The sequence below is a fragment of the Anguilla anguilla genome, chromosome 10 (assembly GCF_013347855.1).
Source record: "Anguilla anguilla isolate fAngAng1 chromosome 10, fAngAng1.pri, whole genome shotgun sequence".
In the NCBI taxonomy this organism is placed as follows: Eukaryota; Metazoa; Chordata; class Actinopteri; order Anguilliformes; family Anguillidae; genus Anguilla; species Anguilla anguilla.
Genome location: NC_049210.1, coordinates 40,619,710 through 40,637,237, shown reverse-complemented (window position 1 = coordinate 40,637,237; position 17,528 = coordinate 40,619,710). Strand labels below are relative to the sequence as shown.

Sequence of the window (17,528 nt, the reverse complement as noted above, 5' to 3'; positions counted from 1 at the left end):
TCCATAAGGCATGTACTGTACCCAGGTGCTTGGACTAAATTACTGTGCATGTGCCCTTGTGCTGTACACGCCTAAGGCATGTTTGCAGTGCATGTAGCCAGTATGATTCCCATATTACACAGTACATGGGATTCTTTCATTCATTCACACAGCTTGCTCTGATGGTCATTCTGTAAATTCTCCAGTTACAGTACCAAGTCTGGTTCCTATAGTTACAGCACCAGCGGTACAGGCAATTTTGGTAGCGGTACAGGCCGTTTCACGTTTACCGGTCCGTACAGCAGCGGCGTTAGCGACGCGCTACTCACAGTGATGAAGGACTCGGCGTCCCCTTTCCTTTCCTCGTCCCGGCTGAGCGACTTGATCTGCACTTGGAGGTAGACGTTCTCTGGGTCACTGGTGACCGGCAGCTGGCAGGCACAGGAGGGAAGGGGTTAACAGAAACCGCAGTAGCACAGCGGCGACAGAGTTATTTTTTTTGACATTATGAGTGTTTTACTTTCTTTTGCATCCATCCTATAACAGTCTATATCAGTCTCTTTTTTTTCCTCAGGTGAGGAATACGCGGCTCGGGGGCGGCCCATGCTGCGCTGCTATAGGCTCATGCACACGTACACACCGCCACTTTTGTGGGAACGTGCGCTGAGCTTGATCAACAAAGCCCGCGTTCACTTAGCAAGGTGATAACCAGTTTCGTGATACCGGTTAAAGCCTGTTTGTGGTTGTTAGGTTTTCTGAAGCCAGCTAACGCAAAGAAACCCCGGGTATGTTAAGCTACCTTCGTGGTATACCCTCCAGGTCATTTCTGTCTTCTGTATTAGACGGGATCGGGGTTTTGAGAGATTTGTCTAAATTTCAGGAGCCCTGTCTTACAGAGCAGCGCATTACATGCATCAAGCTCCCGGTGTGTGTATTATCATCTACAAATGAGAGCACCCATTTATTTGCTTCGTGGGGAATTTTTCATTTAAATTGCACTTCATGAGGGAATCAAATAAGCAAATAAATCACGTGTGCAGTTTAAAGTATAGGGAACAGAAAGCAATGGACAGTTTCAGAAAGATGATCACATGAGGACATCAACACTGGCCATATATTTTCAAAAAATTATTTACCCTTTATTGATCTAAGTGATTTAAGTAAAATAAACCCATAAAGATAAAACAGGTATCCGTTTTTCAAAAGACCAGCCTAGAGAGAAGTAGTTCATAGATACAAACACAGAACAGATAATTAAAAAATGATTAGAGTGAAGCAGTGACTATAGAACAAACCAAATAAGTACGAGGGCACCTGAATTAGTTCTTGGTATGAAATGTAAAAGAGATAAAGGACTAAGACACTTAATCTCTTCAGGTTTAGCAAAAGGTGAGCAGGGCTATTTGAGGTTTTTAAATTCATAAACGGGATTAACAAAGCAGAATGCAATTTATTTTTCTATTTGAGTTCTGTCAGTTGAAGAAGGGAGGGGGAAATTAGTGAAAGGTAACTTTCATACGAACATCAGGAAGTCTTTCTTTACACAGGGCTGTAAGCATGCGGAACAGCTGCCAGGTCAAGTAGTAGAGGCAAAGACCCACAGGGTGCTCAAAGCCAGACTTGACACCATGCTCAATACTGTCTATTTCAGTGGTAACCAGCCCTGTTCCTGGAGATCTACCGTCCTGTGGGTTTTCACCCCAACCCTAACAAAGCACATCTTATTCAACAGGTAGAGATCTTGTTGAGCTGCAAATTAGTGGAGTCAGATGTGCCAAATTAGAGTTGAAATAGAAACCTACAGGACAGTAGATCTCCAGGAACAGGGTTGGTTACCACTGATCTAGTTTGTAGGTAAATGGTGAACCTAGATGGGCTAAATGGCCTCCTCTTATCATTACGTATTTTTAGAAAGGCAGAAGAAGACAAACGAGTTTAAAAAAAACAGGCCAGAACAGGTGAAGGGGCCTACCTTTAGGGCACCGCAGTTACTGCAGGGGCCGATGCGCTTGGGCATGGGGACGATGGCTGTGGGGGTCTTGCTGTATTTCGGGTAGGCTTTGGCCATGCAGTTGCTGGCCTGGCTGCTGTGGCTCATGGCGGTGATCTTGACCCTCTCGCACCCCTTCACCGAGCAGTAGCTCTGCCCGTCCCGCCCGTACCGCGCCCTCAGGTACAGCCACAGGAGCCTGAACCGGGGAGACGGACAGCTGTCAGTCAACCTGCGGAGGGTCTGAGCCTTCCGTCAATCAACCTGCTGAAAATCTGGTTCTTCTGTCAATTTATCCAGCTAAATATTTGACCCTTCTCTCAATCAATATCAGCCAGCTGTCCATCAATCTGCTGTCAATTTGACCTTTCTGTCAATCAATCTGCTTTCAACATAAGCTGTCAATCAACCGTTCATGTCATATTGATACTGGGTACTGGTACAGACTGTTATAGATGGATGCACTGCGTGACTGCTGATAGTTAATCTGCCTCGTTTCCTCGAATACAAGGGCACTCGCTTCTGCCGCTACTTCTCTAACTGCCAGAGGGCATGGGGTAGACAGGGGGGAACACATTTCGAAACGGGTCTTATTCACGAAAAATTGTGAAGGTTTTCCACACTTCAATAAATACAGAACTGGTGGTGATATCATCATCAACAGAGGTAAACTAAGTACATGTACTAGTAAGAGTCTTGTGGAATAAGTGTACTCTACCAGTCTTTAAAAATTTTTTTGGAGACACAGACTCCCCCATGGCTTTTTAAAAAATGGTCTCTTCCAGACAGGACTAAAATTCAGATCATAAACCTTGGCTGGCATGAAGCGTGAGATCTGCTTCACTCTTCACGGCCTACCTCCATTGACCCCCCCCCCCCCCCCCCCCCCCCACCCTCAAGGAGTTGGCATGAAGTGAATTAGTGAATATGAAGTAAACAAGAGCAGTGGGAGAGACAAGTTTCCCACAGAAAATACTTAAGGAACACTGTAATCATAATTTAAAAAATACATTAAAATAATAAAAATAATAATAGCAGCAGTAAAAACAAGCAAAACAATAAATGGTGTCAACAAAATGGCTAACAGGCGGTTGGCAGCAGCTGCCTGAGAGCGGTCCAGGGGGTGCGTGGGGGGTGTGTGGGGGGTGAGGGGTGGTGACTGTGGGGGGTACTGTGTTGTAATCCTTGTGAACTGTTTCAAATGGGGTCTAAGACTTGTACTTGGCTGGCTTCATCCGAGTGGGGCAGACTCGTAAGCCCCTTCGCCTGTTTGCTCAGGAAATGCGGATATTATAGCATCTGGGAAAAGGGACAGAGTGTATTATTCTAAAGGAAACAGGGGATAGCGGAGGCCGGGGGGGAGGGGGGGGGGAAGCCATGCTAATTAAGACCGTGGCAGGGGAAGGAGAGAACAGAAGCTCTCCTGAACGCACGCTGAGCGCTTGTGTTTGTTCACACGTTCCGCGGGAGACCGGAGCCATCTGTCACCGAGGACAACTCTGACCGCCTCCTAACCACCGAGGACAACTCTGACAGCACCGACAGCGAGGACAACTCTGACCGCCTCCTTTCCACCGAGGACAACACTGACAGCCTCCTCCCCACTGAGGACAATTCTGACAGCAATCCTCAGAAGCCATTAAAAGGTGCTACACATTAGCTCAGACCTAACTTAGCATTAGTAGTATAACTATAACTTAAAGTAAATATAATTTATAATAATATAAAAAACAAATGTATGCACAGCATAAATACATATATATACATATATATATATATATATATATGTATAACATTCTTGCTGTAAGTCACATGTCAGCTGTGTGCCCCACACCACATGAGGTGAGGGTGGTCACATGACCCCGGTGTCACCTGACCCTAAGAGCAGAACCGTGACCGACCCCTTTCCCCGTCCCCTCACCCCGCGGGTCTGTCGAAGAAGTACTTCCTGTCCAGGGGCCTCCGCTCGAGTTCGGACAGCGAGCTCACGGGACCGTAGTCCTCCAGGTTGTCGAAGACGTTGTTCTGGCGGTCGTTGGTATCCGCCATGACCTGAAAGGTGGTGTCCTGAGGGTAGCAGAGGCCTGCCAGGACCCAGTCACCCCTGGCAACGGCAGAACCGGGACAGCAGACGAGGAAATGAGTCAGGAGAAAATTTCACAATGACACGGGGGGGGCACACGCTTACGCACAGGCTCTCAGCAACACACGGAACTGGAACATGCAGGATCTGGAGCGGGTCAGAGACCCTGTCCTGTTCAAGAACAAACTGGGCACAGTTTCCCCTCTAGCTCTGCTTCCATTTTAATTACAGCAAAGCTTTACTTTTTACATTGGCTTCACAGTACCATACTTGTCAAAAAACAAAACCAGCAATTTACTCACAATTTACTCGCTCACTGACTCACACACTGACTCACTGGTTAAAGTTGCTCACTCGCTCACTGACTCATACACTGACTCACTGGTTAAAGTTGCTCACTCGCTTACTGACTCATACACTGACTCACTGGTTAAAGTTGCTCACTCGCTCACTGACTCACACACTGACTCACTGGTTAAAGTTGCTCACTCGCTCACTGACTCACACACTGACTCACTGGTTAATGTTGCTCACTCGCTCACTGACTCACGCACTGACTCACTGGTTAATGTTGCTCACTCGCTCACTGACTCACGCACTGACTCACTGGTTAAAGTTGCTCACTCGCTCACTGACTCACACACTGACTCACTGGTTAAAGTTGCTCACTCACTCACTGACTCACAGGTTAAAGTTGCTCACTTGCTCACTGACTCACACACTAACTCACTGGTTAAAGTTGCTCACTCGCTCACTGACTCACACACTGACTCACTGGTTAAAGTTGCTCACTCGCTCACTGACTCACACACTGACTCACTGGTTAAAGTTGATGAGAGACAGGACGATCTCCCGCGGGGCCCTCCCGCTCCAGTGGAGGGTGTAGCTCTTCCCGATCATCAGGATGGGCTGGTACTGCTGAGACGGCGCCCCCTGGCTGCTGATCCCCCTCAGGACCATGGGATTCTCTGGGTACTCATCCCTGCTGATGGACAGATTGAGGCTGGAGGCGCCCAGTGTCCGGATATACACCTGCAACAGGTAAGGGGGGGATGAGTGAGCCAGTCAGTCAGTGAGTCAGTTAGTCATCTTAACACCTGAGAGCAACAAGGAGTACTGCAACCCTCACCTGAGATATTCTCTTACCTGAGAATGCACTGCTCACCTGAGATATTCTCTCACCTGAGAATGCGCTGCTCACCTGAGATATTCTCTAACCTGAGAATGTGCTGCTCACCTGAGATATTCTCTCATCTGAGAATGCGCTGCTCACCTGAGATATTCTCTCACCTGAGAATGCGCTGCTCACCTGAGATATTCTCTTACCTCGGATCGCACTCACCTGAGAGTACTTGCCGCTGCACACCTGCCCGTTCCACTCAGTGAAGTTGACGCACTTGGGGTGTCGGACCAGGAAGTTGTCCATTCTGGCAGCGTACGAGTCGCGGAATCCCGTCACAGATCCGTCCGCGTCGTGGAATATCGAGTTCTTGTCCCCGTCCAGCTCGTTCTCCTCGAACCACTGCCCCGGCCGCCCGAAGAAGGCCCTCAGAGTCACCTGCCACAGGTAAGATGACATCACAATTACATTACAATCACAGGTGCTTTTGTATGGAAAAACAAACAGTAGAACAACACTGCTGTTGTTTCAGTCCATCTGTCACAGGTACGATGAAGAGAGCAATAGTGTTGAAGCATCTGCAATCAGCATGTAACACAACATCTCAGTTATTTAAGTTACCAGTCAGTAATCCAAATGCTTGATTTTTGGAATAAACCTTAATTTAAAAAGCATTAGTTATACAGGAGAATCTGCTTTCACCCACACATTACTGATCCTCGCAATATTTCTGGTGAAGAGAAAGTTAAGAAAACAAAACACTTGAGAACTTTTAAATCCAAACTTTCAATACCACAACAGACGTCAGAACTCATCCGTGTTCTTGGTTGTATTGCAAGTGCTGTAGCAGCGCGCTTAGAAGAGAGAAAAACGTTCATTCATGTCATTCACTTTGCAGTCCCTTTGGTCGCCACCAGGGGGAGAGCTACTTCATGAGAAGTCAACCGCCCCCCCACAAAAAAAGCGCTGCTGTGCATGGGGTCTAGTTTTTCCATCCAGTAACTGCCTACGAAGTAACTTTGAATTGTTTTTTTAGATCTTTTTTTCTCCCAGGGGCACAGGAGATCTCCTCCAACAGACATGATAAAGGGGAAACAGCAGTTTGGACCAGAAACACAAGGTCTGCCTCTCTCTCTCTCTCTCTCTCTCTCTCTCTCTCTAAAAGAAGTCAAAGCCAAACTGGGACAATGCCACTCAATAAGAGAGATTTATGGGTCTACACAACTGGCCACCATTTAAAAAAAAAAAAAAATTCCTGTTCTATACAACACCGAAAGATCACTCAAGGACTTCTCAAATTTTTTTCACCCTGTCTGAAAGAACGCCGCTCGTCCTGCTTTCAGAAGGGAAAAGGCGACTGCGCGGCCTTTTTGCGGTAGTCCTGCGGTGTGCGTTTACGAGGGGTTTAGAACTCGCACGGGCAGAGCGAAACAGGTGGAAAGCGGCGAGCTTCCACTGCTGTTATGGTAATTACAGCAGCACGGGCTGCAGGTCAGAACTTGTGACGGTGACGAGCCGGTTTCACGCTCCCCGCTGGATACACTTCCGCAGTCGGGGTGAAGCCCACACAACCACAGAGGACCGGGTGTAATAAAAGTGTGAGGCTGTGGACCCAATAAAACACACACGTACACAAAGATACACACACACAGGCACGCACATAGTCACAATGACACACACACACATACACAAAGATACACACACACAGGCATGCACATAGTCACAATGACACACACACACACACACAAACACACACACACACGTACACAAAGATACACACACACAGGCACGCACATAGCCACAATGACACACACACACATACACAAAGATACACACACACAGGCATGCACATAGTCACAATGACACACACACACACACACACACACGCACGCACACGTACACAAAGATACACACACAAAGGCACGCACATAGTCACAATGACACACACACACACACACACACACACGTACACAAAGATACACACACACAGGCACGCACATAGTCACAATGACACACACACACGTACACAAAGATACACACACACAGGCACGCACATAGCCACAATGACACACACTAAATATCTTGATTTCACAGTAAATATTTGGAAGGTTCTGGAAAGAAATAACAGTTTGCTGCTCCAGTCATTCTGTGACTAAGCCAAACGTCAGACCCCAGCCTTAATGTGCAAATGCAAACATGTGTTAATAATTAGGCTGATCATTACTCATGAAAAAGGGCTGAGTGTAATCCCAACATGCATCCCACTGCTCCATTTAAAAAAAACAAACACTTGACTCAACACAGTGTGGTATACTTGAGTGGCAAGTGTTGAGTTGTCCTTAAACGGCTATACTGCCTGGAGGGGTGGGGGTGTGGAAAGGCATGTAAGGAGGGGGGGGGGCTGTCAGAGATGGAGAGGAATAAATGGGGGGGGGGGGTCAGGTTTGAGATATGGAGTGTAACGGGGTGGTTTGGGAGAGGTGCAGTACCGGGTTTGGTAAGATATAGTAGTGAATAGTGTATCAGGGGTGGGATATATCACTCACTGTGGAATTAGGTGTAGATGTAGTGTTCACCATGGTATTAGGACTGGGATACAGCCCTCTCTGTGGTAGCAGGGGGTAGATATAGCCCTCTCTGTGGTATGAGGGGGTAGATATAGTCCTCTCTGTGGTATGAGGGGGTAGATATAGCCCTCTCTGTGGTATGAGGGGGTAGATATAGCCCTCAGTGCAGTATTGGGACTGGGATATATGGTCAGTATGATGTTCAGAGTGTTGGGTGGGTGTCGTTGGTGAATACTCAAGCTCGGCAGGAGAATTACTGAGGTGCGGGTGAGGGGTACAGAAGGATCAATGAGCTACAGGTGAGGGGGTTCAGTGTAGATGAGGGGTGCGAAACAGAAACACCACTTTGGAAGATTTGTGGGGTTCAGATGAGGTGGGTACAGGTAACTGGGTACAGGTGAAGGGGTGAAGGTGAGGGGTACAGGTGAGGGGGTACAGGACTGGGGGTACAGCGCCAGTGAGGAGCACAGAACTCACACTGGGCTCAAAGCTGAGGGAGGACAGGTTGTTCCTGGGCGTGAGCTGCCAGGTGTTTTTCAGGTTGAAGCCCACGGCGCTGGTGAAGCGGTCCACCATGGGGACGTAGTTCCGGAAGGTGCTCCGGGTGAGGCGGACGGGCCCGTCGTTGATCTGGAAACCACGAATGGGGAAGGTCCTGCAGAGAGAGAGAGAGAGAGAGGGGAGGGGCCAGAGTTAGCCCCCGATCCAGCCGAAACGAGTCACACGCCAAAAACCGCACATTCCAAACCCTCACCTCACCGGCCCACTAGCTAAGAAAACAAATATGGCGGCGACTAGCTGCTCCCACATACTGTACGTGGCAGAGAGAGCTAAGCGGAGGTCTTGGCCCTGGCCGGCGCTCCCTTCGCAGCGAGAACGGCTCCGTCCCCCAGTCGATCTGCGTTTAAACTCGTGCTAATGGGAAACAGTTTGCTGTCTGTTAGCGGGTGGGCGAAATTCTGCTGCTTACGCAGGACAATGTCTGGACAGAGTTTACGCGTTTATATCACGTTCAGACAACCGCTTCTCCAATACCCCCCCCCCCTGCTCCCCCCCCCGCCCCCCCCACGCAGGACAATGTCTGGACAGAGTTCACGCATTTATATCACGCTCTGAAAACCTCTTCTCCAATACCCCCACCCTGCTCCCCCCACCCCGTTCCCAAACCGCAAGCTCATTTTTAACCATCTGATCACTGCCTGTGGGGCTCACGCAGGGTGAGGAGGGGGTGGGCACATACTCAGAAACCCACGCATTACATCATCATTTGGATCTTTTTTTTTTAAGACAGGAAGTTCAGAAAAGCTGTACTTCCCGTCCCTGCGTCCGTTCGTACTGAGCGCGCTCTCTCTCTCTCTCGCCCGACGGTCCGCTCGCTCGACCCGCGGGACCCACCCCCGACTCACCTGTTCCGGGGCAGAGTTCTCATCCCGCCGTCCACTCCGCCCGCGCCCCAGTACTTGTTCTGCCCGCCGTTGGTGCCGCGGTTCTTACTCTCCCCGACGAACAGGGACTCGGTCACCTCCTGGCTCGACCCCTCGTCCTTTGGGTAGCTTCCATCACTGTTAATATGAGAGAGAGAGAGAGAGGGGGAGAGTGAGAGAGAGAGAGAGAGAAAGGGGAAGAGAGAGAGGGGGAGAGAGAGAGAGAGAGAGGGAGAGAGAGATAGAGAGAAATAGAGAGAGAGAGAGAGAGAGAGAGAGAGGGAAAGCGTGCGTGTATGAGAGAGGTTGTATGAGGGTGCCAGTGAGTGCGTGAGAGAAAGAAGCAGACACTGCTGTCACACACACACACACACACACACACACACACCGCCTGAGGTTGCTCCAGCTGCAATTTGCTTAATGTGTCCAGTATACGGGTGATAAAAGTCCTGCAGGCGTTTTTGCCTAACTTCCAGGGGACTCGCCCCTGCACTGCGGCCAAACCCGCCATCTGGTTGGGTGGATCTGGCTGCCGAATTGGCCACCGTGGCTGGTGTGTGTGGAGAAGGATTCTGCCACGCCCCCACCCCCCCCCCATGGGACTGCCAATCAGCCACAGGCCACAGCCACACCCAACCTCACTGGAAAAGCCCTAGCGCTCTGAAACTCAGTACGGAGGCAATAATGCACTAAAGACACAGTGATACTGCAGTGCTAATGTAGCATCGACATTGTGACAGCGCTGTGAACACTGAGAACTGGTACAGTCTGCAAGTTAAAGGTCTTGGACCGCTTCATACAAATATACTCATACTCAAAAGCCAAATATACATTCTTATACAAATATGCAGAATCTACCTCTGAAACAACTTAGTAAGCGTAATACTATAGCTTCGTACACTTGGGCAGAGAAAGCAAAATAATATCTTTTGATACTGTGCAAGGAGAAATGTTCTTTTACCATAAAATAACATTTTTGGTATTTGAAAAAGAACAACATTATTATAATAACAGACGAATGAAACATACCTGGCGAACGAAAGTCCCACCCCGTTGTCTGCAAATCTATCGACAGAAACAACACGGATTGAAACGGTCGTCCAAACGAACATCTTTTCAAAAAGGTGCAATAACACTCTGCTTGGGTTTCAGGGTGTTTCCAAAGGAGAAATGAACAGTAAGTGCCTCCAGGGTGTAATTAAATCCATTTGAACAGTGACCAGTCTGTACAGCCCAAAAACACCAGGACAATCAGCAAAACCTGCCATGTTAAAAAAATGTCACGCAATATTCAGTGGGATTGGAAGAAAATGATTTTCCCACACTCAAAAAAACGAGAAAGCATTCTATAATACACCAAATCACACACACATTTTAAAATGCGAGCTGTACTGTGATATTTGAAATGATATTTAATCCATTAAATATGAAAATGTTTATGAAATTAGTTGTGGAGCATGGTGTTTCATCACTAGTAGCCCGAACATCCTTAGGCATGGAAACCCTTAGAACTCCCAAGATGGTATTCAAGTTCTAAGAATTCTGAACAGCGATGTTACGAGCCCAAGCGGCTCACCGGGTTTTGCCACCAAAGTAGGGTTCTGAAAGATGACATCACCCTTTGTTCTGAAAAGTGAAGCGACTCACCCGGAGTTCTGAATGATGATGTCACCACCTCGGATCCAGGCTCCGAGGTCATTGTTCTTGAAGGAGATGAGCGTGTCTACGATGGCCGCCACGCGTGGCTTGTTCTGGTCCGCATCCTCGTGGGGGCGGAATCTGAAGAGGAAAAAAAAAAAGTGATCGCAATGCAATCCAATGAATGACATCACAATTACGACAGAGATGACACATCAGGGACAGTGACTAACTCATCACGCAGTGACTGCAACTAACTGATCACACGGCGACTGCTGCAGTTAGTAGAAGGGGAAGGCATGTCCACACTAAAACTTTTAGTTTGCAGGCCAAACTAAGTCCACTGCCAGGTAAAATAAGGCCCTGGAAATGATGAAATAAAGCCAAAAAACGTGGTGCTCAACAACATGTGTGGAAAAAGGGTCGGTATATCCGAGGAAATGGACTATAATTCAACGCATACTACTGCTAACTGCCATAGATTACGGAGACTTTTCTTCAAACGCTGGGGAACAGAGCTGCTCAGAGCCAAGTTTCACTACAGCAGTGACAAACGGCTCCATTGTAAGAGATGTGGAGATACGGAGCTATATCATGTGGTGATGATGAAAGAGGCATTAACAGACACCGCTAGCTCTCCACTCTGAGATTTTCCTTCTTTAAAAAAAAAAATAAAAAATCCAGACATAAACACTCGTTTTCACTTCCAGGGCCACACGTGTATGTGTGCTGCATTAAGCCACTGCACGGACTGGGAAAAAAAAGTCTGAAGTGGAAAAAAGGTAGCCCCTTCTCCAGGAAAGCAGACCTCAAAAACAACTACGGAGCACCAGCTGGGACAAACTGAACCGCGTTCACCATGGAGATAGCAAAGGGTCGTAACACGCAGACACACAGAGACATACACACACAAGCAGAAAATGTTTTTTTTTCCACAAAAGCCCCCTTTCTGCGTTTGTACTCACACACCCTCATGTTAAAACTTCTCTAGAAAAAGAACAGCAGCTCATTTTCAGCTACAGGCCCTTGGGTTGGCTTCTTCCCTTTCTCCCCCCCCCGCACGGTCCTGCGGTTCACTGATTTACGGTCTTCGGTCCTGAGACCGCCAGCACGTGGACCCCCCCCCCCCCCACCCCCCCTCTCAACTCTACCCCCATCCCCCATGGTGAGGCAACCGCGTTACAGCGTAGGAAAACTGCATCACACATTTCAAATGGACAGCTACCAAACCCATGACACACAGACACAGACACACAAGCACACACAGACACTTTCTTTATGTCTGTCCCACACTGTAATGCGCACCATTCTGTAAACTGTGTTACCCCCGCTGACCCCCCCACCACCCCCCCAACTCCTTCTCTTAGATCTTTACGATGCTGTGTGTCTTTAGATTTACCGTTCGGTCACGAAACAAGACATTTATGTTTTTTTTTTTTTCGAAGCGAGCTGTGTAGTGGCCATCTGACACTGGTCATGTGATCGACGTGGTCATGTGATGGAAGCCATGCCTGTGAGAGTCACACGGTCAGCCCTGAGCCTGAGGCATTCCATATAACAGAGCACATGCTCCATAGCTGCCCTAAGCCCTCCCCCAAAGCTTAAAAAACCAGCACACGTTGGTCACCCCATCTGTCCGTCACGTCCCAGGTGGGCGTGTCCTCACCTGGCGTTGTTGTCCAGGCACAGGTATTCTTGGGGGTCGGTGGCACTGGCTTTGGTGGTCTTCACACCTTTGTCGATGAAGAGGCCGGCCTGGGGGTGGGACAGGGGCAGGAGCAGGTTAAAGAAACAGCATGAATGAGTGGTGGGTGGGGGCAGGGCAGAGGGTGGAGGCGCTCTACTTAAACTCCACACACCCTCATCTGCTTTAACTGCTTTAATTTAACTACTTTAACTAATCAACTAATTCCTGATAACAGCAAAATCTGGAAAATCCTGCAGCTCTCCAGGAACGAGGTTGAGAGCCCCAGATTTTTACAAGATTATTCCTGCACAAAAAAACATAAAAACATTTTCTTAACAACCGAGAAAGTGAAAGATACAATTACAAAGATACAAAACAGAACAGCTGCTCCCACAGTTACTGATGTAGCACACTGAACTCAAATCCTTGATGCTTCATATGCAGAACACTGGAGGCAATTATCATCCGTCTCGCATGAAGAGCCTGATGAAAATTTCCCAGCTGTTTCACGCAGTAATTCATCCGGACGTTTTCAGGGCTGTTTTTAACGATCTCTGGTGGACGTTATTACCACACGAGCTCTCGGAGCTCAGGTTACAGGTAATCTGTCCTTCCACGCGCAGCGCATTACACACAGATTACCAAGGCTAAGCGATAGCCATAACACAGCCGCTCGGCCTTACAAACCAATCACGCGCTCTGACTGACGAGCAGAGGCCGCGCTGTGCGTCAGCTGGAGCCGCCTCTCTCTCTCTCTCTCTCTCTCTCTCTCTCCTCTCCAGAGTGATTTAAAATCAAACTTCCCCGAACGTACACGTCAAAGGCAGAGGGACTGTTGTACATTACGCAAAAGGCCCTTCATAAAAAATTCTTTTTTAAAAGTTCACTCTAAAAAAAAAAAATTAAAAAAAAAAACAGGAATGCGCACAAGATCTAGAACGTTCCCCGAAACAGGAGAGAGGGAGCCGGTGTACGGGCCTAAGGAACCGCACGCTAACCCATAAATACTATTTGGAATTCTTGTATAACTGAAATCCATACGCGCTAATGGGACACAGTGGAAGGTACTGGAATGGATCCTGACTCCCCTCAGCGTGTGCGACCCCCCTCCCAGTGTGCCTATGTGTATATGTGCCTATGTCTAAGAAGGATGTGTGTGTGTGTGTGTGTGTGTGTGTGTGCGTGTGCATTTGTGCGTGAGGCAGAATTCTTGTGTGTGGGTGTGTGTGTGTGTGTGACGGAGAATGCTTACGTGTGTGTGTGTGTGTGTGTGTGTGTGTGTGCGTGTGTCTGAGACAGAAAGCTTATGTGGGTGCGTGCGTGTGAGACAGAATGCTTATGTGGGGACGGGGGGGATGGAGGGGGGGTGGTGTCCCCAGTACGTCTAGTTGGGGTTATTCCCCTCAGCGCCGCGGTCTGGGGAAGTATTTATTTTCAAAGTGGTAATGGATGAACTGAAGCAGATGGTACCGGACGTAAGACCCGAAGCGCACCCTGGAGCCCCCACTCCGCCCCCACCACGGGCCCGCTGGGGCGAAGGGTTTAGCCGAAACAGAGCGTGCAAGGCCTCAGCGTCCTCTGGAGGTGAAGGCCAGCTACCCCTCGACTGATCTGGAGGGGGGGGGGGGGGGTAAGAGTGGCGCGGACTCACCTTGAAGTTGGAATGCACGCGGTTGTTGTAGAATATCCCCAGGGGGGTGAGCTCCGACTTGGTTTCGTTGACCCTTCCGTGGGAGTCGCCGGTGGAGGCGCTGTGGAACACGTACCAGATCCCCGCGTCCTGGGACACAGAGGAGACGACAGTGTTCCCAAAAATCCACACCCCTGATTATCATACCAGCTGTAGTGCCCATTATTCAACATCCCCTACTCACAACAGCAGCAGCAAGTACACAGAGAACTCATTTAATCCAGCTTTAGTGTCCACTACCATTATTTTTGTTTCATCAAACATCAAGAATTGTTCGTTTCACAAACAGACAGATTAAAAAGTATTAAAAAGTGTTATAAAAAAAGGAAATGTACATGCAAGCAATAATTATGAAAACAATAACTTGATGTTCTAATTGTTCTACATGGAGAAAAACTAATGATGGAAGCATCCTTGCAGCCATATTTTTGGACAACCCCACACATACTAACAGGGTTCTGAGAAATATGAGGCGCCTGGAAGCAACAGCTATTTTTACACAACATTGAGCGCTTGACTGACACAACTGAAACTCGGAGATGCAAGTCAACACGTACGGAAAGTCGTAAACGGGCTGGCACTTCTAAGGAGAAAGAGATCTGTCAGGGGGCGAGTCGCGCAAGACTGTCTGAGTCAGTCCTTGCACAACATGGCAAACGTTTCGTCATTCTACACCGACGACAGGCTCTTATTTTGTACAACTGATACTCTGCAACTACTTCCTGGGGCCGGTTTCTTCATAAAAATGGCGCACGTGCGCCCCCATCCTCAATGTTCCTGTCCCTCTAGTTGGGACACTGATGACACATCATCGACATCATCTCTGTACTTTGACTAATCCATCGTCTTTCGAAAAGTCCCACTCAACAAGGCCGTCTGCCAAACGAATAGAAGTTCATATAAATGAATGTAAATGTAATGGGAACAAAACAACATATTGATACACTGCATATTTAAACATTATTTATAGTTTTGCCTGTGGTGGGAGTTGCACAGATGCTGTGCAGATGAAGACTTGGCAATATCACAATTTTTGATGCATGTGGACAATATTTTAAAAAATATACGTTTCTCAATACCCAGAGGGTCAAGAGTACGTCTGTGGCCGGCTGCATTTGGCCCTCAGGGGCCCCAGTTAAACAGACACTGGAGCACACACGTGTTTTTTTGCAACCCCGCTTGGGTCTGTTTCCTGGCCATTTTCCACTGAAGATGAGGAACGGTTGATGTGCGACTGTACAACCATGAAGCTGTTTATTAAAATTTGAAATCTCAGAAGTAGAAGTAAACAAATGATACAAATTTGCAATTTAATCTCAGAGAGTGCAAGATCTCAGGTGGGCCAAACCACTAAAGTCAGCTGCATTAAAGTTTTAAGAAAGGATTTCAGTTTTATTGGCACTGCATATTTCATAAAGTCTGGTTACATAGAGAAAATATTATTCTGAATAATTGGTACCAAGTTAATCTATGTTCAACTTGGGGGGGGGGCGGTTGTGACTTAATTTCTTTATTAAGTTTAGAGTGACCTTGGGAGAGCTCCACTGAAAAGGTGTTACGCAATGTTTCAGGGGTACAGACGGGGAGGTGAAGTCCAGAGCTACTTTGAAAGTACTCCATAACCTTCATCTCCCATGAGCATTTGGATAACAGAGCCCAGGCTTGATTGGACAGATGCAACACAGAGGATTCTCCTACCTGGGAGCCTGCAGCCGCATTGCTGATCAAGTTGTTGTTGGGGTTTGCAATCCAGAATGTAGACACGGCCCTATAAAACAACAATACACACACACACACACACACACACACAATATTAACCAGAATGTCAGCTCCATTGTCATAATGTTCTACCACAATAACTGTCAAAGCTCCATATGTTCTGATTGGCTAATTGTATCATATTCAAGAAGGGTAGTGGCTGAAAACAGAACATCTATAACTAGAGTGACAGCACAGACAACACCAGAACTTTCCGTTGCCAAATAAGGAAGTACAGACAACAGAAGCACCACCACCTGGCTTTATCACAGAGCATCTCTTAACACACAAGAAAGAGTGGAATGTGACATAATACCGACAACAACAGACTGAATGTGTGAGAAATTCTGTGCAAACTGGAGAGTCATGTGATATGAAAAGCAGGGCGTGTCAAGACTAGATTTCAGTAAGATTAGTCATGTCATGAAAACCACGAAACCACACCGCCAAATAAATAACTTGCATAACCAGAAAAAAAAGCCCTTTAAAAACTGTGAAATAACTTGCACGTGAAAATATATAATGGATAAAAATGCAATAAAAATACTAAGTTTTAAATCCCTCCAATATGAGGCTATATCTAACTGTGATTTAGAAATAATCAGGTGATTACGGCTTGGATGCTGGGCAGACGGTAATATCTGATGCTGCTGTTATTAAGCACAACAATGAAAAGACAATGAACAGTCAAGCACCTGTGAAAACAGGACCCATTCTCTCTGAAAACAACAACTCCCACTATCCCCCTTTTCCACAAAGTTACACACAAGCAGAAAACAGGCATGCGGAGGTGGAGAGTGTTATTGCGGGGATAAGAACAGCACCCTCACCTTCTGTCAGAGGAAATTAAATGTCTCTGCTCTCCCTTGCCATGTTTTGAGTCTCAACACACCACTGTGCAAACAAGCAACCCTGGAAGTACACTATCAATCCTGTCAGTCCAGGCTGATGTGGGCTGGCTGTTTGCCCCTTCAAGGCCTCTATCTGTACCCTCTCACCCCCTCACCACCGCCCACTCCACCCCCCCCCCCTCCACCCCCAACATTCTTGACCTCCGACCCTCATTACTCGACACATGTGCTAGCAGTTAAAACTTTGTTTTTTAACAAACATCCGCTCTCGTGCGACGACGTGACATCCGAAACAAGATCAGAGGGAACGCAGGTTATTCGGGAAGCGGGATGGCTGGACGTCAAACAAACCGCAAATCTTGCTGTTCTTCTTCTTTATTTTTTGCCGCTTACAAGTGTGAAGTAGGATTTATGGATGTTTGGATAGCTGCATTTATGTTTTTTTTTGCTGTTACATAGCTCATAATTATGACACTCAGGCGAGTGGTGTGGGGTGTGCAGGGGTTCGAGTACTGGACTTTGGTCCCAAAGGATTCTGGTGTGAACTCCGCAGTGTACTTTACCTCTTTAGAATAACGGGCTTGCTTTTGTAAAACTGACCGCACTCTAAGCCACCATTAGACTGGCATGTTTGTTCAGCCATAAATAATGTCACATTATTGAATCATGTTATTTAGAAAATGTTAGGATTCTTTAGAAGGAAAACCTGCACCAAAAGCAAAACGCTGTTTGATTAGTACT

General features: G+C 47.5%; 1 protein-coding gene across 1 annotated transcript in view; it reads right to left on the bottom strand.

Moving 5' to 3' along the window:
• cemip2 (cell migration inducing hyaluronidase 2) overlaps positions 1-17,528 on the bottom strand; it is a 47,258-nt gene that overhangs the window by 4,103 nt on the left and 25,627 nt on the right. The window contains exons 10-21 of the mRNA XM_035379479.1: positions 15,877-15,946; positions 14,140-14,268; positions 12,468-12,556; positions 10,811-10,942; positions 10,193-10,228; positions 9,146-9,301; positions 8,217-8,394; positions 5,395-5,610; positions 4,873-5,084; positions 3,891-4,073; positions 1,952-2,168; positions 309-410 (exon numbers count right to left, since the gene is read on the bottom strand). Coding sequence (XP_035235370.1) covers positions 309-410; positions 1,952-2,168; positions 3,891-4,073; positions 4,873-5,084; positions 5,395-5,610; positions 8,217-8,394; positions 9,146-9,301; positions 10,193-10,228; positions 10,811-10,942; positions 12,468-12,556; positions 14,140-14,268; positions 15,877-15,946 — 1,720 coding nt within the window. The remainder of the gene's footprint in view (positions 1-308; positions 411-1,951; positions 2,169-3,890; positions 4,074-4,872; positions 5,085-5,394; positions 5,611-8,216; positions 8,395-9,145; positions 9,302-10,192; positions 10,229-10,810; positions 10,943-12,467; positions 12,557-14,139; positions 14,269-15,876; positions 15,947-17,528) is intronic.